General features: G+C 57.6%; 2 protein-coding genes across 3 annotated transcripts; both read right to left on the bottom strand.

Moving 5' to 3' along the window:
• Nucleotides 1-626: 626 nt before the first annotated feature.
• Nucleotides 627-18,155, bottom strand: LOC308631360 (obscurin-like; the record flags this gene model as incomplete). Its single annotated transcript, XM_081262526.1, has 25 exons — nucleotides 627-826; nucleotides 895-1,006; nucleotides 1,781-1,910; nucleotides 2,207-2,309; nucleotides 2,573-2,740; nucleotides 7,374-7,463; nucleotides 7,926-8,103; nucleotides 8,291-8,449; nucleotides 8,585-8,749; nucleotides 8,840-8,956; nucleotides 9,343-9,499; nucleotides 10,357-10,530; nucleotides 10,917-10,996; nucleotides 11,147-11,347; nucleotides 11,878-12,017; nucleotides 12,186-12,308; nucleotides 12,864-12,934; nucleotides 13,160-13,220; nucleotides 13,648-13,866; nucleotides 14,078-14,176; nucleotides 14,401-14,433; nucleotides 15,061-15,258; nucleotides 15,526-15,644; nucleotides 15,894-15,972; nucleotides 17,849-18,155. The coding sequence occupies 25 exons, from the start codon at nucleotides 18,153-18,155 to the stop codon at nucleotides 627-629; spliced, it is 3,483 nt and encodes a 1,160-aa protein (XP_081118652.1).
• A 700-nt stretch (nucleotides 18,156-18,855) lies between these two features.
• LOC308632064 (obscurin-like) lies at nucleotides 18,856-21,573 on the bottom strand. 2 transcript variants are annotated; one of them, XM_081263708.1, is made up of 4 exons: nucleotides 21,350-21,573; nucleotides 20,935-21,216; nucleotides 20,201-20,574; nucleotides 18,856-19,806 (listed from the first exon to the last, which is right to left on the bottom strand). In XM_081263708.1, the coding sequence occupies exons 1-4, from the start codon at nucleotides 21,516-21,518 to the stop codon at nucleotides 18,871-18,873; spliced, it is 1,761 nt and encodes a 586-aa protein (XP_081119834.1). In that variant the 5' UTR covers nucleotides 21,519-21,573; the 3' UTR covers nucleotides 18,856-18,870. The 2 variants fall into 2 exon arrangements, with proteins under 2 accessions (XP_081119834.1, XP_081119835.1); XM_081263709.1 differs by having other exon boundaries at nucleotides 20,935-21,213.
• Nucleotides 21,574-23,968: the final 2,395 nt, after the last annotated feature.

Genomic DNA, 23,968 nt, shown 5'->3' with positions numbered 1-23,968 from the left:
AGGCTGTGCTCAGGCAGTGTGTGCTTATATATGTGCATTGCTTGCACAGGCTGTGCTCAGGCTTGTGTGTGTTTATCTGTGTGCATTGCTTGCACAGGCTATGCTCAGGCAAGTGTGTTTATACCCAGACGCCCTTCCTCAGACATCCTACTGTCCTGTCCTCTGCCCTCAGTGTAGACGCCCTTCCCCAGACGTCCTACTGTCCTGCCCTTTGCCCTCAGTGTATATGCCCCTTCCCCAGATGTCCTACTGTCCTGCCCTCTACCCTCAGTGGAGATGCCCCTTCCCCAGACATCCTACTGTCCTGCCTCTGCCCTCAGTGGAGACACCCTTCCCCAGACGTCCTACTGTCCTGCCTCTGCCCTCAGTGTAGATGCCCTTCCCCAGACGTCCTACTGTCCTGCCCTCTGCCCTCAGTGTAGACGCCCTTCCCCAGATGTCCTACTGTCCTGCCTCTGCCCTCAGGGGGAAACCCCCTTCTCTAGAAGTGCAGCCCATCCCAGCTGCTGCCTGCAGGAGGCCTGTGTGACCACTGCCAGGAAGGCTGCCCTGGGTCAGAGGGGGGTTATCCTGCAGGCCAGGGGCAGGGCTCACACTTCCCCACCACAAAGCAGCCTCTCCAGCGCTCATTCCGGGTTCCTGGCCACCTCCGCCTGCCCCACAGGTTCTGAGACCACGTGGCCTGCAGCCTCTGGTCTCCTCCCCGCAGCCTCCTCTTCTAGCCAGGTCATCTGCCCAAAATGCCTGCCCAGCCACCCCTGCAGGAAGTGCACCCGCTCTGAGACATGGTGGGTCTGCTGCCCCCCAGTCCTGGCTGGCTGTGCAGCTGTGACACAAGGCTCAAGCCTGAGGACCCACCTAGGCAGCATGGGCAACAGGCTCGGTGGCACCTACCTTCTATGGCAGCCACAGTCTGCTCCCTGTGGCGCTGCTCCCAGGCCGGCAGCACAGGGCTCTGCATGTACAGCTCCCCACCACCACGAGTGGAGCCAAGCCGGTTCACCAGCTGCAGGATGGACAGAAACCACTCAGGACCCCTATCCTCAAGGGACCTAGCTGTCTCTTGTCCACTCTGGTGGTCTTTAGTTTGAGGTCCCCACTGAGACTGTGTCCCCCAAAGGGGACAGGGCTCCCAGCCAGGGCCTCGCCCAGGCATCTTGCGCTGTGCAGATGGCTGCTGGCCGTGTGTGGCTCTGAGCCCCTGAAGTGCAGAGCTGGCTGGGTCTCCCTGCCTCCTGGAACTTGCATGTGGGGCCCACATGCAGGAGGCTGGCCTCTAGACAAGAGCCAGAGACTGGAGCCTGGGGGTCTTGGGGGCCCTGTAGCGGGCACACACCTGCTCAATGTCACTGTGTGCCAGGACAGGCCCTGAAGACCAGAGGCTCAGACTGGGCCTTGCCTTCAGGAGCCCCAGCCTTGGGCCTCCGGACAATGAACAGGGACAGGGCAGCTCTTCCCTCTGTAGGGTCCCACCTATGTGACACCAGGAAAAGGTGGAAACTAACACTACTTTTTACATAAATGGATGAAAGTTGAGGTCAGCACTGGGTTCCCTAGAAAGGCAAAAACCAAAGGGCTTCTTTGAGAGGGTGGGAACAATGGCAGGTGGCAGGGCTCAGCCTCGTGTGGAAGAGGAGCAAGGCCAGACATGGTGTGGTGGGTTGGGGATGATGGGTGACAGTGGCCTGGTGTCTCTGGGCCTGTGCCAAGGGCCCAGGCCCTTCCCTTGTCAAGCCCTAGTGGACAGCTGGCCATGAGGCCCCTTGCCCACCCGTCTTACCTCGCATTCATAGTGTCCCAGGTCATCCTTGCCAGCTGCTCTGACCACAAGCACCAGCAGGCCGCTGCGGGGCTCACTCAGCATCTGGTACTTGTTGCCCGCAGTCAGCAGGGCCCCATCTTTGTACCACCTAGAACCCGTCCCAAGAGTCCATGAGGCAGGGTGTGACATTCCCTGTGCTGCAGACCCGCTGCCCTGGCCCAGATTCTACAGTCCTTGGTGAACCCACCCTGTGGATGTCCACATCCAGCTTGGCCATGCTATCTTGTGGCAGAGGCCCCATGCCCAGTGGGTCTCAGCCCCACAATGCCCTCTCTTCAGTGATCAGACAGTCACTGTGCCCAGCCCCGTACAGCTGCACAACCCTTGTGTTGCAGACAAGAGCCTGAAGCCCCTCCCCTGCTGCCCCACCATGTGCTGGCCCACCTGGTCTGAGGGTGTGGGGCGCCTTCAATGGTGCAGGTGAGCTGGGCATCCTCTCCCTCCACAAAGGGCGAGGCCCGGACCTTGTTCACAAACCGTGGGGGGACTGCAGGGTGGAGAGAGACAGGGAGCCACTCTGATGGAGCTGGGGGTGTCTGAGCCCCCACATTCCTTCCTGAGCCCTAAGTGAGCCCATGACCACATAGGGCTTCCACCCCCACATGCCTGCCTGCCTGCCCTTCCCTCCCACCCACACCCAGTCCCTCATCACAGCAAGCAGAGGGATGGAGGGCCCTTCCACCCATCCACCAGAGCCACGTGGTGGGCTTGGTCAGGGTGTCTCCCTGCCCCACGGGCCTCCAGGCTCACCTTGCACCAGGATCTTTCCCAGGGTGCTGGCACTGCCAGCGGCACTGGCCGCAAAGCACATGTACTGGCCAGAGTCGACCCCAGTCAGGTTGTCCAAGATGAGGGTGCAGGAGCCATCTGGGTCTTCGATGAGGATGTGGTGAGGGTCCACTTCCACTGGCTTCCCATCTAGAAGGGAGGAGTGAGGGCTGTCGTCGAGCAGGGACCTTGTAAGCCTGCCCCGGTGGATGAGAGGCTGGGGCTGGCCTGCACCTCTCTGGGTCTGTCTCTGTTTCTCTCTCTTTCTCTCTGGTGTGGCCCAGACCTCTGTCTCTGTGTCTCTATGTCCACCTTGGACATTAGCTAGAGGCAGGGCCAGGTGGAAAGACCTGAACCTGACAGAAGACATCCACATGGACAGCTAAGTCCGTGGTAGCCCCACCACCCCAGTGTGACTCCCTGCGGACCTCCCATGTGCTGATCATGCCCAGCTCCCTGGCTATGGGCCCATTCTCACTCAATCCCACCAAGCCTACAGCTACATAATCCACTGCCTAACACCCCTTCCCTCCCACCCACACCTGGTCCCTCATCACAGCATGCAGAGGGATGGAGGGCCCTTCTACCCATCCAATCTGCAGGGGGCTTCGAGAAGGAACTCAGATTTCCATGGCTCTGCTGGACACAGGCACCAGGACACCCAGTTGTGGACAGGGACCTCTGGGTGCCATGGCGATAATGTCTGCATCTGAACTCTGGCCTGAAACTGCGTGTGACTCTGAGTTCACACATGGTGGACCCTTAGCACCAGCCTTCTGCTCAGGGGGAGCCAGGCATCCTGCTGGTCTTCCTGAGGCCACTAGTGCAATGTGCCCTTGTTGACCCAGGGGCTGCTGCAAGTGGCATGGCCATTTGGTTTGACAGTTAACCAGCTAAGCTGGGACAGCTCCACGCAAAGACCTGGCAGTAGAGCGTGGACGCCACACCCCAACTTCCCAGCCTTTGCGTGGCTGGCAGAGGAAGTGCCAGGCCTTGCTATAACACAGAGGCGGCCAAGGTAATGAGAAGATGAATCGCAACTTGATGGCCTTGTATGGCCAGCAGAAATGGCCAAAGGGAGCTGGCCGCTAGAGTGATCACCACCAGCTCTATCCACTTGCTGCCCCCGTGGCCCCAGGTGGTAGGCACATACATAGGTCATGCAAGCCCAGCAGCTCTGGATGGAGTGGCTCTGAATGGGGTGCCCTGGGAGCGCTGCCCTCCTGAGAGGTGGGGTCCGGCAGAACTGAAATCAGTCACTGAGGGCACTGACTTGGGAAGGGATGGGTGCTGGTCTCCAGAGGTCAGCAAGCTGCTATAAAAGCCAGCCTGGTCCTGAGCCCCTCTCTTCCTGTCACTGCAACTGCTCCTTTCCCCTGGCAAGACTCCCACGAAGTCATGAGGCCACCAAGGGGAACCCCACCAGATGGCACCATGCCCTTTGGACTTTCAATCTGCAAACAATCTCTTCACTTTATAAGTAACCCAGACTCAGGTGTCTTGTTGGCACATCAGGAAACAGACCAAGACACGTCGCACGTTCCTGAGACAGACCGTTTCTCGGCTAGAGCCCTTGATGAGTGAAGCGTCCCCTGGGTCTGGGACTTATCCCCTGCCAGACATGGCTGTCAGATACCACTTTTGAAAATCGGCTCTCAGCATGCAGTGGGGCTTTGGAGGAAACCAGATGCCCAACCCAGTGAGGCCTTGTGATCTTCCACTCAGGGATAGGCCAATAGGACTCCCTGAGGAACAAGAGATAAGGGCTGCCCAGCCGCATTCATCAAAAGGAAGAGAGCTTCCTGAATGAGTGGATGTCCCCCAAGGGCAGGGTGGGCTCCGCTCTCCACTCCACTCCCTGATGCAAGGCAACTGACTCCATGAGAATCTGGATCCAAGGGTCTCCACTCATGGGCTTGGGTTCGCATGGTCTAGCTAAACTGAAGCCCACTGACATGGCAGCTTGCTAGCCTCATCACCCAGGAAAGGGAAGCTGGACTCATTCATTGTTTTGGGGGCTGGCCAGAGCTCTGGGCACTCCTGGGCCCTCTCTGCCTGGCCGCCCTTCCTCGCTAGCTTCCTGGGGTCCCTCCCATCTCTCTGGCTTGCCGCCCCTTCACTTATGTTCCTCACCTCTCTGACTCTGTGAATCCCAGATCCCAAGCCTTGAAGCCTGAACCTCATCTCTTCACACTCATTCCACATTCAAACTGACCTCAGTCTCTCTCTCTCTCTCTCTCTCTCTCTCTCTCATCAGGGATTGAACCCAAGGGCCTGAATCACATCCCCAGCCCTTTCTACATTTTATTTAGAGACAGGGTCTTACTAAGTTGCTTAGGGCCTTGCTAGGTTTCTGAGGCTGCTTTAAACTTGCATCCTCCTGTCTCAGTCTCCTGAGCTGCTGGAATTGTTTTGAGGGCTGTGCACTAGACCTGACCCATAGTTTCAGACACACTGTATGCCAAGGACCTGCCTGCCATCTCTCACCTCCAGCCAGACATCTCTCCTAAGCTCTAGATTTATTCTCAAGCTATCCCCTCCATAACCACCTGGAGCCCAATGGGCACCTGGATTCTTCAAAACCTCACAAATCTGGGTTTCTTTCCTCCCTGCCCAGCTCAGAATGTACCAGCCTGCCTCCCTGTGGGTCTGCCCCACCTCTGTGAATAGGACCAGTGGCCTCTGCTGTCCACAACCCCTGTGCTGCTCCCTGGATGCCATCTCTCTTCCACACACCCCATGCAACCCATCAGCAAATCTGGCTGGCTCTGCCTTCAAAATGCATCCAGGATGCAACCATGGCCACCACCAACATGATGCCATGTCCCTAAGCAGGCCCTTGGCACTACAGCCAAGGTGACAGATGACAGATCTGAACCATGCCCCCTGCTGCTCACAAGACCATGAGGTTTCCATGTAGTCAATGCTCCGTGCTGCCCAAAGGAATCATGTTGATCCCTGGCACCAGCAAGGTGCCTCGGGACCCGAGAACAGTCTGCCAGGGAAGAGCCTCGGATTTTCTGGAACCTTGGGCCACAACAGATGGGCTAGCCTAGGGGTTTGTGGCTCAGGGCCAGACTGGACACTCTATTTTACAATGGCATTCATGGAAGAGGCTCTGGCCCATGCTAGCCTCTACACCAACTAGGAGATTCCTGGTGGGTGACCCGTGCCATACTGGCATCTATGCCAATGAGGAGACTCTTAGTAGGTGACCTGGGCCACACCAGCATCTATGCCAACAATGAGATTCCTGGGGGGATTCTCAGGCCATTCTGTGTCTATGCCATTGAGGAGATCCCTAGTAGGTGACCCAGGCCATGCCAGTGTCTATGCCAACGACGAGATTCCTAGTAGGTAACCCAGGCCATGCCAGTGTCTATGCCAATGATGAGATTCCTAGTAGGTGACCCAGGCCATGCTGTGTCTACACCAATGAACAGATTCCTGGAGGATGCTCCAGGCCACGAAGGCTTCTATGCCAATGATGAGATTCCTGGTGGGTGACCAGGGCAATGCTGGCATCTCTACCAATAATGAGATTCCTGATGGATGCTCTAGGCCAAGCCAGCATCTACGCCAACAAGATTCCTAGTAGGTGACCCAGGCCATGCTGGCATCTATGCCAATGACAAAATTCCTGTGGGTGACCTGGGCCATGCTGGTGTCTACACCTTTGACGAGATTCCCAGTGGATGACTAGGGCCACGCTGGTGTCTATGGCAATAACGAGATTCCTGGGCCACACTGGCATCTACACCAATGAGGAGATTCCTGATGGATGACCCAGGCCACACTGGTGTCTACACTAACAATGAGCTTCCTAGTGGAGCTCCATGTTGTCTTCTATGCTAATGTGAGATTCATAGTGGGCTTCAGGCCATTAATCTTGACTTCAGGAGGACTAGAGCCTGAGGTCAGCCACATGAGCGGTCAGCCATGCAGGTCTGACAGAGTTCCAGTGACAAATGCTGACGTCAAGTCTCATTAAGCCTCCTGGTTGGCATAGGTCTGTTTGGGTTCTCAGGTGTCACTGGGAGGAGAAGGTGCTCTTCCTCACTGCACTGGGAGCGGGAGGCTGGCAGCTCATAAGTGGTGACATTGGACCCTCCCGAAGTGCTCTTCTTTTTTCTCAGGGGCTGCAGTCTTGTCTTTATGCTAACCCTGAGCATAATAGCTCTGAACTCCAAGACCTTCTGGTGAATCACTGAACCTGAAGGCAACCTTGGGGACCAGTGAACTGGACGTCAGAAGTGAGAGTGGTCTCAGGACCCCAAGCCTATGGTGGTGCAGGAAGTGAGGATGGTCTCAGGACCCCAATCCTGTGGCAGTGTCAATTGAGACAGGCCTGGGAGACACCTGACCTCCCTTGACCTTGGCAGCTCCCATCCCTGAGCCATGTAAGGCCTGTGCTCCGTGACCCTGAAGGTGCAGTGTGATCAGCACCCTTCCTGGCCCATTAAGCTCACAGGCCTCTCCTGCACCCAGGTGCCTGCCTGTGGCCCCCTCTGTGGTCCTGGTGCTCTCTCGGCTGCCCTCAGGCATGTCTGTCTCGGCCCTGTGCTGACTCCTCACCCTGCTCATTCCCCAGGGTGGCCATGGCACCACCTGTTCACTGTCCATCCCCAGGATGTTTGCCCTTGAACAGGCCTGGACTGTCTCTTGTTCCCCATGCCCAGCCCACTGACCAGACCCCATGCTGTCCTCAGCCCCCGTGCGGCCCACCCCTGGTGGGGGTTCCTGTGAAGGATCAGTCTGTAGGCCCTGGCAGGTACCTTTGTACCAGCTGACAATAGGCTTGGGTGTGCCAGCTTTACAGTTTCCCCCAGCTCAGCCGTGTAGTCAGCCAGTTCCTCTTCAAATTCCGGAGGACCTGAGGACACATGTGGGGGTCTGAGGACTCTGAGGGTGGGATGTCAGGCCTATGTCCCCTGGGTGCACCCTGGCAAATTGCCCCCAACAACAGCAGTGGCCCCACATCCAAGGGCCTGGTTACTGACTAAGCTGGGTGTGGCTGCACGAGGCAGGGACAGACCAAGGTGCAAGACCATCACACCCAAACATGACCTGGTCAGATACCCCAAGTCTGGAGCTATGCCGTGTCCCCACTACATCCCTTTGTGTCCCCCATTTGAGTTAGGATCAGCTCAACACCTGCTCTGGGGCTCCCTGGGAGGCCAAAGCCACCAGTCCCTCAGCTAGATCTGAACAAGGGGAGAACCAAGCCACCAGTGCAAAAAACAACCCATGCCCACGTGCCCGGCCTGGGTGCAGCCCTCTGGGCATCTAAGTGATGTTCAGGTCCCCACCCCAGCACAGCACCAGGGACACTCACGCCACACAGGCAGGGCCAGGCGCTGCTGGATGCCGCTGATCTCCTTCACCCAGGAGTGCTTGATGATGACTGTGCGCGCCTGCAGCAGGTACTTGCGCACAGAGTCCTCCCGCTCATGCCACACCTCGAAGGCACGGTCGTCTCCTTCCACCTGGTCGTTCAAGTCGATGCTGCTTAACTGTTGAGGGGTGCAACATTAGTGGGAGGACAGAGCTAAGCATCCCCAGACAGACAGGGTCCAGTAGGGCCATGCCCAGGTCACCCCAGAACAATGGCAAGTTCTGCTCCAGTGGCCACCCTGGAGCCCAGGAACAGGGAAACCTCCACTGGCCTGCATGACACCCCCAGCCCCTGGCACCACAGACCTTCATCATATTCCGGAACACATAGCTGAAGGTGTCGGTGCGCGAGTCTCGTCGGGGCTTGCAGATCACCAGGTGGTTCCGAAACAGGAAGACATGGCGATTGTGGCCCTTCCAAGGCATGCGGGCCCCTGGTGCGCCCTCCCACACAATGAAGTGGCCCTGGGGTATGAGTAGATGTGGTTGGACTGTGGTTGCCTGGCCCCATCCCTGGGCGCAGACCCCAGGGTCATCTATGAGCCCAGCACCCACAAAAGCCACACCCCACCACATGGCAGCAGACGCAAGTCCCCCCACCTGGCGGATGGGCTCCCCCAGGGCCTCCAGGGTGCCGGGGTAGTTCTCCATGAGGGACACATGCAGCTTGTTCTCAGCACGCTGGGGCAGCGCTGACACGACTGCGTAGGCCTGCTCCAGAAGGGCGCAGTTCTGCCGGTTCCGGGCCTTGTTGCGGATCAGCTCCTGAGGCGGACCAAGGGTCAGGACCCAGACGGCTTCAGCCCCAAGGCCTGGCCTGGATATTCAAGGCTGGGGCAGGACAGGGCTTCCCACCTTGAGCAGAGCCTGGTACTTCTGCACCCACTCCACCGGCTGCTCCAGGTAGTGCTGCAGTGGGGGTGGGGGTGGCTGCGAGGGGTCCCCAGCGGACAGCATTTCCTCAGCGCATTTCTGTAGGCACCACAGGGCGGGTTTCGGGCAAGAAAGCACAGCCCCAGTTAGGGCATCCTGACAGTAGAGGACATCTCAGGGGCACTCTCACACCTGGCCCTGAACCTGGACAATGGCTGTGTTACCATCTAGCCGGAGGCATGCACAGAACTTGGGCAGTGAAGTGGCCAGCCCAGGAGCACAGAGCTACAAGGCTCAAGGGGCCCTGGGGACTGTGGGGGAAGAAATTAGGGAATATGAACTAAGGCCATGAGCACAGACAAGGGCTAAGCCTCAGGGGACTTTCAGGTCAGTGAGTTTTCTGGTGGGAGTCAAGGCCAGCACTAGGCCTGGGAGCAGCCAGGGAGGAGCCCGGTGGCCAACTCCATGGAGCCAGGCACAGGCACCTTGTAGAACTCCTGGACGGGCGTGCTGACAACCACAGACTCTGCCTGCACACGGCCCACCAGGAACTCCAGGTACTTCTCAAAGGCTTCCTGGTTCTTGATGAAGCACATGGCCACATCGTCATCTGTGTCACAGCGCTGCAGGTCCTGCAAGAAGCTGCCACAGAGAGGGACAGGGTCAGGGACAGGGTCAGGCACAGCTCATAGCCCAGTCCTGGGCCCTCTCCTTGAGAGGCTATGGTTCTTGCCCAGGAGTGGGTTCTGGGCCTGTGAGATTGAGTATACTAAGCTGGGTGTGCAGACACGTGGGCACGTACAGAAGTGCATGGGTATGTACACTTGCCCACGAGTGTGCAGATGTGTAGTATGTGAGCATGTATATGTGGGTACATGCATGTACATGTGCACGTGTGTGGGTGCATGTGTGCATGCATGTGACTGTGCATGTATACACAAGTGTGCAGATGTGACCATGCATGTGTGGCATGTGTGTATAATATGTGTGCATGTGTTTGCCTGAATGTGTCTGTGGATGTGCACATGGCACACACATGCACTCAAATGCTTGTGTGAGTGTGCAAGAGTGCACGTGCATGGAGATCAGCATGCATGTGAGTGCACATATCTATGTGTATCCAGCATGTATGCACATTTTTGTACAGGATTCACATATGTATGTGTGCACACATGTACACTATGTGCACACACATATCAAGCACATGTGCACGCACATTTGAGGCTGGGTGCGTGAGCATATGTGGTGTGCACATGGGACTTCCCATGTGCCCGTGTACATTCATGTGCATGCACATGGGCCTGTGTGAGTGCTCATGGGTGGCAGGTATTCTGCAGCCTTCAACCCATATGGCGAGCGTCTGTCACTGGGGCATCACACAAGTGGGATGTGCCCATGGGTAAATCGAGTTCCTACCCCAGCTGCTGAGTGTCACCCTCCACGAGGCCTGACCCACAGCTGTGCGTGCACCTCACATGCATGTGTGTGGCCTTGCCTACCTGCTGTGGAAGCGACTGATGTCCTGCACATTGCGAAAAATGACTGCCTTCTGGCTGGCCACGGCTGCTGGTGCTCGGGGAGCACGGTCCAGTTGCTGTATGTAGTGGCTTTGGAGGAACTGAAGCTCACCCACGAAGGTCTGCTCTGAGCTCAGCAGCTCCTGGATGACAGAGCTGGCGGAAGAGTGGCATCAGGGGGTGCCCAGCAGCTGCCCTGCTCCCACTGTCCCTAGTCTCCACATGGGGACTAGGGACACATGGAGAGCTTGCTCCCTTGCACTGCAGTTAAACGGGGTTCCTGTGATCAGGAGCCTGTCACCAAGCTTCAGAAAGTGGGTAGGTGGTGGAGCAAGGGCACCACTTCTTCCCCAGGAAGCCCTCCCGCACGAGGCTCTGGGAGGGCACAGCTGCAGACACCAGGGGCAGGACCGTGACCTAAGGAGGCTCACACAGCTTCAGCAAGCACAGGTCCCCCATGAAGAAGCAGGGCAGAACGCCAGCTGGCCCTTGAGGCCCAGCAGCCAGCTGTGGCTCCACCCTCAACCCTCCCCAACACATACCTCAGCCTGGTCTTGTACTCATCCTCGGACACGGCCTCGGGGAATTCGGGGGCCTCACTGGGCCCCCACTCAGGAGACAGCTGTTGAGAAACAGGAGTTTGTCCCAGGGCACCAGTTTGTTCCACCTCCTCTGTGGCCACCGGGCTCCTGTCCCTTACTTCCAGGGTTCTCTGGCGAAGGGCCAGGATCCCAGGGCCTTGGCACCCTCCCCCAGCTCCGGACTACCATACCTTGAGCCTCTTGTCCAGGTAGGCTGGTGACACCCAGCCTTGCCTGGAGGGGCTGGACTTGGTGGGCTTGGTGCGCACAAGCCAGCGCAGCGGGTGGGCTGAGTCCAAGACCTCCACATACTGGCCTTCCCGCAGTGTGATGACATCCTGCTCAGCCCCCAGGGGTAGGTGGTCGGCCGTGGCCACGTAGATATCAAAGATCTGATAAAGAGAAATGGGCCTAAATCCTGGGGCCAGAGGGGTGAGGCCTGCCAAGGCCCCCCATGGCCCCCCACCTCTGAGGAGGGAGAGGTTCTCCCAACCCCCTAAAACCCCCAAGAGCACAGAGGGGAGGGTGCTGAGTCCAGGGGCCGAGGAGGTACCCAGTCCAGGGCCACAGGGCAGGAGCCCCCAGGGTCACTCTGCACAGATGGCAGTGAGAGGGCTGGCTCCTGCCCACGTGGATGGGCGCCTAGACTGTGGTTGCTCACAGCGCCTTGCTGCCCACTGCCCCCTGCAACCCAAGAGGTGGTGGGCTCTGGAGGCAAAGGTGCACTCTCCACAGATGGCAGTGAGAGGGACATCAGAGGTAGTGCTCTGCAGGAACCCACGTGCAGAGACCCTGCCCTCTGCTCCAACCTCTGGTGTCCCTTGGTGTCTCTGGGGGTGATGCCCCTCCCTTGGTAGCACCAGGCCCTTGCAGCCTCCCATCGTCTCTTCAGCCCTGTTCCCAAGGGTCCCAGCCCACCCACCTCTCCTCGGGAGTCCCCATCCTCTGACTCCGAGGATGACTCCTGGACGCTGGAAGAGGGCCGCGACCGGCCATGCCGGGGGGAGGCAGACGGAGTCTTGGACTCCTCATCACTGTCACCTCCAGGCACCTGCAGCTTGGCTGGGTGAACACAAGGGTTGTGATGTCCCTGGAAGGCTGTCCCCCTACTGCCTACCACCCAGCCAGTCTCCAGGGCTCCCAGGCGCAGAGTCCTAGCTAGGCCCCATGCGAGGACACAGGGTCCCAGCCTCCCCTGGGGACCCTGGATGCCCATCCTGGCCCCCTCACCCTGTGTGATCTTGGCCGACACCATCTCAGTGATCTGGGAGGTGAGTTTCTGTAGGAATTCCTCTGTGCCCACCTTAGCGAGGGACAGGTGGCCATGGGCCTCCTCAGCTACCAGGGCCTCCCCTGGGGGAACAAACGCAACACTGTGGGGTCATGCTTCCCCCAAAAGTTCACTGCAATTCTCCTAGGGGCTGACGGTGAGCAGGAGGCCAGGCCCTGGCAGGGAGACCATGAGGTGGTGCCAGCAGGAAGAGACCAGTGAGGTCAGCAGGATGCAGAGCCTGTGACCAGGGATGAGAATGAAGGGAGCGGGTCTGGACAGAAGAGGCAGCAAGTGGCCAGAGAACGGCAAGCACAGCTAAGAGGCAGCAGGTGGCAGGCAGGGCTACAGGCAGATGGTGAGGGAGCTGAGGACAGCGCTGGGCAGGGTCCAGCCTGGCATCAGGCTTGAGGCGGGGTTGGGGCTGTGGGGGCCGAGGTGACTTTGTGGCTCTTCTTAACATCTGGAACCCAAACCTCCACATAGCCCACTGGGCCTGGGCCCCCTGACCACAGAGGTCAGAACAGCTCTGACTCCAACCAGAGCTGGGAGCTGGCCATGAGAGGGCAGGGACCTGCCCAGAGCCCAGGCTGCTCAGGTCCAAAGGGCGGCACCCCCTGCACCCAACCCGGACATACCTTTCCTCTGCCCAGCAAGGCCGGTGAGACCAGCAGACTCTGACATCTGTGCTGAGATGGCTTGGGTGGTCCTGAGGGGAGGAGGGGTGTCCTGCAAGCCCAGCTTGGACCCACCACTCTGCTCCCCACAGAGGGGGCCTAGGGGCCAGGACACCACAATCAAGGGCTCCACACCAGACGGGGCCCATAGAAACTTCATTTTACAGTGTGGAGAAGCTGCACAGGGAAGGGGGTGGCCACCCACAGGGCTACACCACCCTAGCCCCCTGGGTAAGTCAGTCAGGGCACCCACTCACCCCTGTAGGAAGGTAGAAATGAGAGCCTCCTTCATCTTCTCCTGCTCCTCCTCCTTGGGCACTGTCCAGAGATCCAGGGGAGCTGTCAGGACCAGTCCTGTACTCCGACACCTTGAGTCCTGGGCTGGGACCCCTACCCAGGACATCTAGACCACCCTGGGGGCCCTGCCTGCACTGTCCCTAAGAAGCCCTGGCAAGGGTCTATGCCTAAGCCCACCTCCCTGTCCACTCTCAGCACTTGGTCACCCATGGGGTTGGGGGACAGGCCTGCCCTCCAAGCACCATCCCTCAGAGGGGCTGAACAGAGGGCTCTGGGCAGGGCCCGCAGGCCATCTGTACACCATGCAGGCAGAGCTGAGGTTCCAGGCCAAACTGGCCTGCACCACTGGGCCCAGACTGCTCTTGGGCTCTGCAGGAGAAGGATCACAGGTGGGTGAAGGCCATACATCCCAAGCTGGTCCCTCACCACACCCAGGCTCCCTACTCACGGCCTGAGACATGCAGGCTGGCAGAGCAGAGGGCCTGGCCAGCGGCGTTGGTGGCAATGCACGTGTAGGTGCCCTGGTGTTGCCGGCCCACATCTAGCAGGACCAGGCTGTGCTGCTGGGCAGAGCTGGCCATAGTGTAGCCTGGGGTGTTGGGGCCAATCCACAGAACGCCTCTCTCGGCCTCCTCCTTGAGCCAGTGTATGGTGGGGGCTGGGCATCCTGTGGGCAGGAGAGGGCTCAGTGGGTACACAGTCCCACTGGCTATGGGCCTCCAGAAGAGGGTGCTTGGCCAGAGTGATATGAGGGGTGGAGCAGGAGGCCATGCAGGGTGGCATGGGTGGCCTGTGGGAGGGTGGCATGGGCGACCCATGGGAGGGTGGCATGGGGGCCCTGGGGGGGTGCTCTTTCTCCGGGGAGTGAGGATGCCCACCTTCCACCTTCGCCGAGAATGTGATGCTGGAGCCCCTCTTCACTTTCTTGGGGGTGAACCTCTCCAGGATGTGGGGTGGCACCAACTGCTCACACACATCTGGGAGAGCAAGGACAGCCATGGGGACACCCGGCACCCCTCCTTCAGCTCCCATGTCCTGATGTCCTTGTTCTGGGAACCCCAGGTAGTTCTCTGCGGCCTGTGCCTGTGGCCCCAGAGAGCCCTCTTCCTGCACCTCCACCACTACCAGGCCCAGGGCTGGTCCACTCTGGCCTCATGCCCACAATCCACCCAGCCTCTGTCTGCCCACAGGGCCATCTCACCTGATGCTGACTTCTCTTCTGGTTCATCAGGACCTGAAAAGTGCAGAGGGAGTCAGATGTGCAGCACGGACAGATTCCCTTGCTTCCCTACACGTGGGAAGGTCCTGGTCCTACTGCCCAGTGGGGGGACCTGGGCATGGCCCCACCCATGGTCAAAGGTCCATTACCCTGCCTGAAACCTTGGCCAAGAGGCCAAAGAACTCACACTCCAGTGTACATCCGTGTGACATCCCCACCCTCCCTGTGCCCACTGGGAGTCTGGGGCCCTGCCTGGAACCACATGGGCACTGGGAGATGGCAGTTGGGGCTCCACCCTGAGAGGCAGGAGGAGGACCCAGCAACAGTCTATCCGCAGGACCAGTATGGGTCAAACTGGGAGTCAGCTGTCAGTGCTCAGAACGTTTGGGAAAATAAGGACACAGGAGTTTTCTTGTCAGAGCTGCCACTGGGGCTTTGTGCGGGTCTGCTGGGCCCAGTGTTCATCTGCTTCCCCCAAGAGCCTGCTCATCACTCAGGGTGTCCAAGCCCCACTGGGCACCCGCTCCTGTGGGGCAATTCTGCCATCTGTGCCACTGTGCATAGGGGCAATGGGCTGGGCCCAGCCTGATGGGGCCTGGCATGCAGTACATGTGGCACTGCTCACTCCTTCAGGGCACACACCTCGGACCAGCAGCCGGGCAGATGAGTAGGCAGCACCAACAGCATTGCTGATATAGGCCGCATACTGGCCAGCGTCCTCCCGGGTGACAGAGACGATCTCCAGGGTGTGCAGTGTCTTCTTGTCAGCCATGCGAATGTGGGCTGATGTAGACAGGGGCTGGCCGTCTTTGAACCAGTACAATCTGGGGACTGGGTAGCCTACCCCATGGAGGAGAGTGGTCAGCACAGGACCATTCTCAATGGGCACTATACTCTTTCGATGGGAGACAGACAAAGGCCCAGAAAAGAGGTTGCTCAGAGGCCAGCCAGCCTCTGGTGTGGGGGTGGGGTGGCAGCCTCCTGTTGCCCAGCAGCAGGCACACATGACCTCCTGACCTCCACTGGTCAGGCCCTTCCCATGTGTAACCAACGGGAGACAGCTCCTGGCCTCCCTCCAGCTACGGTGCCCACTCCCCAGCACCCTACCTTTCACCTTGAGCTGAAATTTGGCCAGGCATGTACCAGGGGCCACCTGGAGGTCCCTCAGCTCCTCCACCACCTGGGGCAGCTGCCCCTCATCTGATTCGGTTCCCTCTTGCTCCCGGCTGGCAAAAAAGACAAATAAGGGGGTAGCCATAAAGTGGAGCAGGCTGAGGGTCCAGGCGGGAGGGCCCACGGGGTGAAGGTCAGAGGTGGATGGGTTTGAGGTTCCCTGTCTGCTGAGTGGAGGGGCAGAGGGACAGAAACGGCCAGGGTCTGACTGAAAGCTGCAGGCTTGGGAAAGTCAATCTAAGCCACCCAGCCCAGATCACCACTTCCCGGGAGGCCCTGGGCCGCTGTCTGTGTGGCCCCACCTAGACAGGTATCCCTGGGCACTGAAGTAGGATGAGGTCTCCGTGGCGTCTGCGGCAGTGTCGTAGTCTGTGCTGGTCACTGGGGAGGAAAAGTGAGTGGAGGAGGCTCAGGACTTTGGGATTTCAGGGGGACGCGCCCTCCTGGGCCTGCCCACCCCTGCTGTTCCCAGCCTCGTTCTTCCACACCCATAACTAACTGCAAGCCTCTTAGGCCCAGCACAAAACGTCATATGACCTGAGTCTCCAGGAACAGCAGACAGGGACAGTGGCAGAACCTTCTGGTTCCATCCTACCAGGGCACGAGAGGTTGGAGACACAAGCCTCAAAACCAAGAGAAAGAGACTTGGATTTCTGACCAAGAAGGGGCAACAAGCTGGACTTCCACCACTGTGGGCCAAGCGAGAGTCCCCAGAGTGCCCATGCTGAGACACTACCCCAGCAGGATGGTTGGGAGGTGTGGCCCTGGGCCTAGGGCCAGTGGGAGCTGAATGGCAGCTGAGACCCCTGGCCCTTCTTGCCACGTTCTCAGTGACGTTCAGGTAAAATTGGGGGACTTTAAAAGATTTCTTAGACAACAAAATGGAAGAAAATAGTCTTTTACAAATGGTGTTGAGCAAGAGTGAACTTGAAGCCTTACCTCACACTCACAAATTCCCTCCAAGGGAATCAAAGACCTCAACTTAAGAGCTACCACCAAGTTTCCAGAAGAAAGCACACATGTGAGTCTTTATGACTCACATTCAGGCAGCACTTGCATAAGTGTGGCGAAGCCCAAGCAGTCAAGAAAGAGCAGAGACCCTAGCCTTCATCAGGCCAGACACGGTGCCCCCAAGTACATGGCCAAGAAAGGGAAAGACCGAGGTCATGCCTCTGATGCAGTCAGGAATCAGGAACACGTGAAGAGCTCTTTCAGCTCTGGAAGGAGACCAGCCATCAGTGCCCACCATGCCACAGCTCCAAGCATGCCTGTATGCAGGGGAGCCTCCACCACGACCCCACACACACCAGCAGCAGTTCTGTGGCCAGGGCACCTGCCAGCTGCATGTCCTCTAGCCCAGCTCAGCTCTGACCCTGTTTGCCTGGGGACAGGTCAGGCCCCAAGACAACCTGCTTCAGCGGCTAGTCAGAAGCCCAGGCTCCTCGCTGGGGTGGACCCAGTGGATATAAATCAGGACCCATGGTCTCCCTGGGGCAGGGTTAACCTGCCAGGGCAGCTCACAGAGCCAACCAAGGGTCCTGTTGCCTAGGCTGAAGGTGACTTAAGGACACCTCAGGAGCAGCCAGATGTGAGATCATGTCGGGCAAGCTGTGGTGGGCACAGCCCCTGCCAGCACCTCTGTTTCCATCAGGCCGAAGTTCCCTGAGGCCCACAGCCTGGGCACCCTACTCCAGCTATGTCACATGCCATCCTCAGTGGATGGGGTGGGGCCCTTTCCAGGCTTCCTGTCAAAGCTTGGTCTTCCTGGACAGCCTGCCCACCAAGGCTACAGGGACCCTGCAAGAGTCACCTCATTAGAACAACAGAAACCCTCAACACCCAGGAGATCCCAGGCCCATGAGCACCATCAGGAATCTAAACAAAGAGCAAGTGTCCTGACACTCTGTGGCAGCAGCCACCCGCATGCCCAAGAGTCTCCTGCAGCAATAGCCAGGGCTCCAGAGCAGCCCCAAGGCAGTGGCTGAGCAGCTGGGCTCCCCTGGTTCCTCTTCCACACCTTCCTGGTCTCCCCAGCCTGGAGGCCTTCGGCAGACACAAGAGACCTCCACCCTCCACCATTGGGCTCCCGGGGGAACTGTGGCCTTGAGCTTGGCTCAAGGGAAGTCTCCACCAGCTTAAGACCTGGAGGCCCTAACTCCTATCTGGTCTAAGACCAGAGCCCTGGATCACTCTTCCAGCCCTGCTCAGGAGACTCTCATCCCCACCCTGGTAACACAGACCCCCAGAGTGCACTCACGCTCCACTCGGAGCTCAGCCTTGGTAGAGGAGACGCCCACGCTGTTCTCCACCAGGCAGCGATAGACGCCCATGTCTGTGGGCACCACAGCACTGATGATGAGCTGGTGGCCACCCTGCTGGTCCTCATTGATCATGTAGTGGTCATCCTCCTCCAGCAACTTCCCGTCCTTGAACCAGCGAACACTGTGCACAGGTTGGCCCGTCACCACACAGTCGAAGCTCACGGGGTACCCATCCTGCACCTCCTGGTTCTGCAGCTCCGTCAGGAACACGGGGGCTAGAACAGCAGGCAGGGCATGTAGCATGTTAGCCTGGGCGTGCCACTCACGCCTGTGGCCACAAACACACCGATCACACCAGCTGGGTGGTCTGACATGTGTGAGCTGCCCGGCAACAGGCCATGTGGGAGCACCTGCAGACCTGACGTGACACAGACCCTGAAGCTTGCCTGCTAGGCTTAGCCCTCTTCCCAGCTCTCTAAAAGTCTCTCCTGCTGCCCAGGCCACCAGGAGGCAAGAGGGATGAAGCGCTAGACAGGGATGGGAAGAGCAGTAACTGCGGAAGGCTGAGGGCTGTCCGGGATCTGGAGTGTAGGAGAGCAACTTCTGGGCGTGCCAGGGTAACTGATCCCAGCTACCTCCTGTCCCTGCAGAGATGTGGCGTGGCTGATAAGTAACTCAGTGGGTGAAATGGAAGTGAAGTGCCTTGTGGAAGTGGGTGCCTATTCTATACGGGTTATATCTCCAAGACTCCTCGGGAAAAAATAAATAAAACTCTCCAGAAAGTAAGTATTCACATTCCCATTTTGCCCACATGAAAGCCGAGGCTCCGATAGACTGTGGCTTCCCTAAGCTCACACAGCTAATAAGAGGCAGAGCTGGGATTCAAATTCAGCTCTAGGATTCAAATTCAGCTCTGTTCAATGAGTCGGGACTTTCTACACCTCGGAGGCTGCACTTGCAGAGTGCTGGAGCCCAGGTAACCCCTGGACCTCTCAGCTGGTGCTGGCCACTGCTGGCCTCACTCCTCCTCTACCCCCTTGGACTCCAGCTCCAGACCCAACTCTGTGGAGCAGTTGGACTCAGCGGCATCAGAAGTCAGCTGAGTGGACACTGGCTCCGGAGGTGCTGCAGGGGCAGGGGCCGCCTTGCCAATGCGCATCTCCACCCCCCTGGGCCCCTGCTCCACCAGGCTGATCTCCACCCCAATGCCCATGGTGGTGAACATCTCTCGGAAGCAGGTGACTGCCCTGTGAGCTTCGGCCAGGGCCTCGAAACGGATGCAGACAAAATTCTCATCCTCGCGGTAGGTCTGCCAGTCCGCAGGTTGCTCTGGCTCCCCGGGACCCTCGTCAGCGCTAAGAAACAGCTCCTCGTCAGAAACCTCTGCTGGGCCTTTGGTGCGGAAGAGCCGGTGCAGACGCCGGGCAGCGCGGTGGAAGGCGTCATCCAGCTCGCCCCCGGAGGAGCTCTCGGCCTCACTCTCGGTGCCACTGACCACCACACAGGCGCTATGGCTCACACAGCCAAACTTGTTGCTCACCTGACAGGTGTCGCGACCAGTGTCAGCACGGCCCAGGCCAGTGACCAGCAGGGTGCATGTCCCATCTGCGAGCTGGTCGATGTGGTGGTGCCGCCCGTCAGTGAGCTCTACGCCGTCTTTCAGCCAGCATGCTCGCACATCAGCCTTGCTGGCTACCACACACTCCAGCCTCAGGGCATCCCCCACCTGGGCCTCAGTGTCCCCAAATGTGTGGGAGAATACGGGTCCTTCCTGCTGCTTCATCTCCTTCCGGACCTTGTAGCCCTTAAAGGCAGCCTGAATCTTCACTGCTGCTTTGTCCATGGAGGGGTCGCCCAGATCCTCAGCACTCAGACCTATCGGTGGTGGGTGCACCTGGGCTGGGTGCTCCTGCTGCTTCTGTGGTTCCACAGAGGAGGGTGCTGGGGCCCTGGCCTGTGGGCACAGAGCACAGTATCACAGTGAGACAGGAGCCGCGAGGCCAGACACACAAGACCAGGGCCCAGCACTGATCTCCGCACGGCTATCCATTCTGCCTCTCAGGCCCTGGCAACTGTGCCAGCCTCATGGAGTATGAGGTACCTGCTGGCTCTTGTTGCTATCACAAAGCAAGCCCAACTCCCTGAAATCACTCTATACAGTCCCCACTGGGGACTGATGGGTAATGAGGGACACCAGAGGGACTGGCCCCAGCTTTATAGGAAAAGGCTTTAGCAGTAGATGGATGATGGACGGGTGGAGAAATCGGTGGAAGGAGGGACAAGCACGTGGGTGGTAGTGGCAAGGGTAAAACACTGGGCCTCCCCTTGCAAGCCAAGTAGAGGCTCACCTTGCTGACCAGGGGTGAGACCCCAGGCCGCCCAGCCTTCTTGAGGTAAGTAACCAGGGAAGGTGTGCCTGCCCGGGACTCGTCGTCAGAGCTGGTGTGCGAGAGGTCAGCCTCTCCAGTGCGTGCCAGCTCATCAGCTGTGGAGTAGCCCTCAGAGAGGCCAGGGGCCACCTCCTCCACCTCCTGCCGTAGGTGATGCACGCGGCCATCCTCCTCTGGAAGCTCACTGATGGAGTCCAGCGTGGGTTCATGGCTCATGCGACGCTTCTTGGCCAGGGCCTCCCACAGCAGGTGCAGGTCACCCTCCTGGGCTGCCTCAGGGGGCAGGCTGGGCTGTGTGGGCGCCTCGTCCCCAGAGCCAGGGGTCAGCACCACTGAGGAGAGCAGGAGGGTATCAGCGGAGCTGTGACCCCAAGCCTATCACTGGACCTCTGTTCCCCACTTGGCACCTGGTTTTACCAGGTCTAGAAGCACTGAGCCTCAGTCTTCCCTCCCTATGTCAGTTCACCTCCTGCACAGACAATGTGGTGACCAGAACAGAAAATGGCTCTGCACAGTGAGCCTGGGCCTAGATTCACAGGCCCACACTGCAGGGGTGGGACACATGCACAGGGAATGCACCTGGATCAGGCTCCGAGGTGGGGCACTGACAACCTCCCGGGAGAAAGTGATGGGGTGGGACAGGCCACCCCCTTCCACATTCAAGGTTTCCCAGCCCAAAACCTAGTACTCACCCTGGAAGGTAGCAGCCTCCATGGAGGCCAGGGCGTGGGCAGGGCCACAGCGGTACTCGCCCTGGTCTTCTGCGCTGAAGCCCTTGATCGCCAGTGTCTGCTGCCGCCCCCGGGAAAGGACCTCAAAGTGCCCACTGGGTTGGATGCACTCCGTCCCCTTGTGCCAGATGACCTCGCCGGCCTCAGCTGCCACCTCCACCTCCAGACAGACATCCTCTCCGGCCACCACCTGCCGGCTCACAGGGGTAGGGGGCGGGGGAGGAGCAGGCTCCACTGGTTCTGCTGGGGAACAGTGTCCACGGAGGACAGGCCACATCAGGTGTGGGGGCATTCCAGGGTCCAGACCTCACCCTGCCAACTCTTCCCTCCACCTTGGAGAAGCTGGGCATTCTCCAGGACCAAGATGGCTACTTACCCAGCCTGACCATCTGGGGCAGGTGCACAGGTTCCCCAGCACCTGCAGGGCCCACAGCAGCCACTCGGAAACGGTAGGTCTCCCCAGGAGTCAGTCCATCCACCACACACTCAGGCCCAGGCACGAGCTCGTGGCACAAACGCCACTGGCCCTTGGACCCCTCCTTCATCTCTACCCGATAGCCACACAGACCCCCTCCACCATCGCTTGTGTGAGCCACCCAGGACAGCTATTTCAAAGAATGGTCATTGTTTCATGGAGAAGCAAATGAATTTATTGTTGATGGATTAAATAGTCCATAGATGTCTGTTCAGTCTATTTGATTAATGTTTTCCATTTAGTTCTGAAGAATCTAAGCTGGCAAGTTTTTCTTTTTGGGTGAGCATGGTACAGAAAGGTTTCCCCAAACCTCAGCAGTGCAAAGAGTATGCAGTGTGGTCCTCACAAGGCCTTTCATCTGCCACGAAAACTCTGTGTTCCATATATGGCTCCCTCCAATTGTCACCTCAACCAGCCCCCCAACACTAGACCATTTTATAGGAATCTTGTTTTGTTTAAAAGCATTGACCCAGGTGTTGGGTATATGGCCTAGTGGTAGAGTGCTTTAGCATGTATGAGAACCTAAGTATGGTGCTTATCTCTTTAAAAAAATGACTTGCCAAAATTATTTTTGCCAATGAAAAAGCTTATCAAGGGAGATTGAGGGATACTGGCTGATGTGGCCCTATGCAGAGGTCCTGACCTGAAAGCCTAGAGAAGCAGAGAGTCCATGAGTGTCTCCATGCATCTATTCACTCATTTTGCAAATTTGACTGAGTCGGAAGATAAAGTGCAAGTCAGTTATGTAGGTTAGAACAGTGTCCAAGATAGTATGTCTGGTCTCCTTCATTTCAGTTAATATTTAGGGGTAAAACAAATTAAGTACAATAAATACAATGAAGAAGGCCCTGTAAAGGACACAAACTAGGCATTCAGTGTTCACGGTTCCAAGACTGGCTTGCTTCTGAGTGAGGGCTTCATTGTCCTGTGATGGCAGGAAAAGTGGGAGCAAGGTGCTACCAGAGGCATTGGATGAAGTGCAGGGATATGAAATAATGCCACAGGCCCTGAGGGGAGGGAGCGAGATCAAGGGAGGGTACAAAAGGATTACGGAGATCATTGCCTGGTCATGGGGACTGTGGACCATGGTGAGTATTTTGAACTTTATTCTAAGAGGAATAGGAAGTCATCTGTGCCTGAATCAGGGTGGGTGTCATGGGTTGGCTCCTGGTATAAACTTTCTTCATTGAACTGATTTTGTTTTAACCCAACTGTTATGTTGTTCTCCCATTTTCATTATATCAAGGTCTCTAATTTTGTTGGACCATTCATTTAATGAAGACTTTTTGTGTTCCTTGTGTTACCACGTTTCTCTGATTCTTCTTGACCCTAGTAGCTTGAAAAGGTGCATGCACATTTGAAGAAACCATTACTTCTTCCAGACTTAAGGACTTATTTGAGGATGGAAAAGCTTTTTCCTGCAGAGCAGTACGGGAGGACAAGCTGACCTAGTATAGCACTGGTCTAGTGGCATGGAGCAACATCTTTGTTATCTGAGGTTGAAGGATGCATTGCTTCTCTTTTAGCAGGCACAGCTGTTGGTAACATGAGAACCTTCATGGTCATTGGTGGCTAGAGCTATGGGAAATCTAGAGTTGCTATGAGGACTAGCTGGGTCATAGATAGTGCCTCTAGATCAATGCAGAGAAGACTAGAAAAGGTGAAAGACATATGGGCCAGGCATTGTGCACACTTTGGTGCAGTGTCAGCTGCAGGCATGTGCAATGTAGACAGGCTACCTGTGGGCAGAGAAGTAGTAAGGAAAAGCTAGGACCAAGGACAGAAGCCAGGGCTGGCAAAGAGGGCCTATGAGGTGGGACCTAGTTTGTTAAAGCACAGGACTGTAAGATCAGATCTGATTGTAGACACATAGGGCTTCAGGGAAGGACCAGAAGTAGAGCTTTGCCTGGCTGCTGTGTATCTACAGATCTGGGGCCTGATCATGGATGCATAAAGCTAGAAACCTCACCTGTGAATTGAAGTATGGTGGCAGGGACATGGAGGTGTTGAGGATGGCTGTAAACATGCACTATTTTTTTTGTGAGTGGAACTGAGGAGAAACGTGTGCAGTGGCACAGAACAACTCTCTTCAGGCAAAGCTACATGGTGGTGGGGATGGTTAATGGGACTCTGGGTGCTTACATATGTTAATAACACCATGAAACAGAGCTGGTGACACGTGTATGTAACTTCAGAGGCTGCTAAATATGGCGAGCAGTGGCTGGTGGCAGGTGTTGGAAGTGGTATTGTGCATGTGCAACTGCCAGTCCAACATCTGGCAGTGTGCATGGATATGGCTGCAGGTGTACACCCATCACATGGGATTGTGCCTCCAGTATGGGCTGCAGCCTTCATGTTCTCTTGCACAGGAAAAGGCTGTTTGGTGACCTTGAGTCTGGATTTGTGGCAACTCTAGCTGAGGTTACCTTGGGTAGGCAGAATCTAGAGGTAGTGGTACAGGTGCTTGGAGACTGTGAATGCAAACACCTTTGAGGCTTTTTGTAGTAGAGAAAGATACAA

This window comes from Spermophilus citellus, assembly GCF_964194105.1.
Source record: "Spermophilus citellus genome assembly, chromosome: 12".
NCBI classification, from domain to species: Eukaryota; Metazoa; Chordata; class Mammalia; order Rodentia; family Sciuridae; genus Spermophilus; species Spermophilus citellus.
This window is presented reverse-complemented; position numbering and strand designations above follow the sequence as displayed.

Excerpts from the sequence above, each read along its gene's own strand:
- LOC308632064 (XM_081263708.1), bottom strand. The coding sequence starts at position 21,518 with ATGAAGGAGGGGTCCAAGGGCCAGTGGCGTTTGTGCCACGAGCTCGTG. Across the intron at positions 21,217-21,349 it reads GCCCCAGATGGTCAGGCTGG|CAGAACCAGTGGAGCCTGCT; the intron begins GTAAGTAGCCAT and ends ACTGTTCCCCAG. Across the intron at positions 20,575-20,934 it reads GGAGGCTGCTACCTTCCAGG|TGGTGCTGACCCCTGGCTCT; the intron begins GTGAGTACTAGG and ends TGCTCTCCTCAG.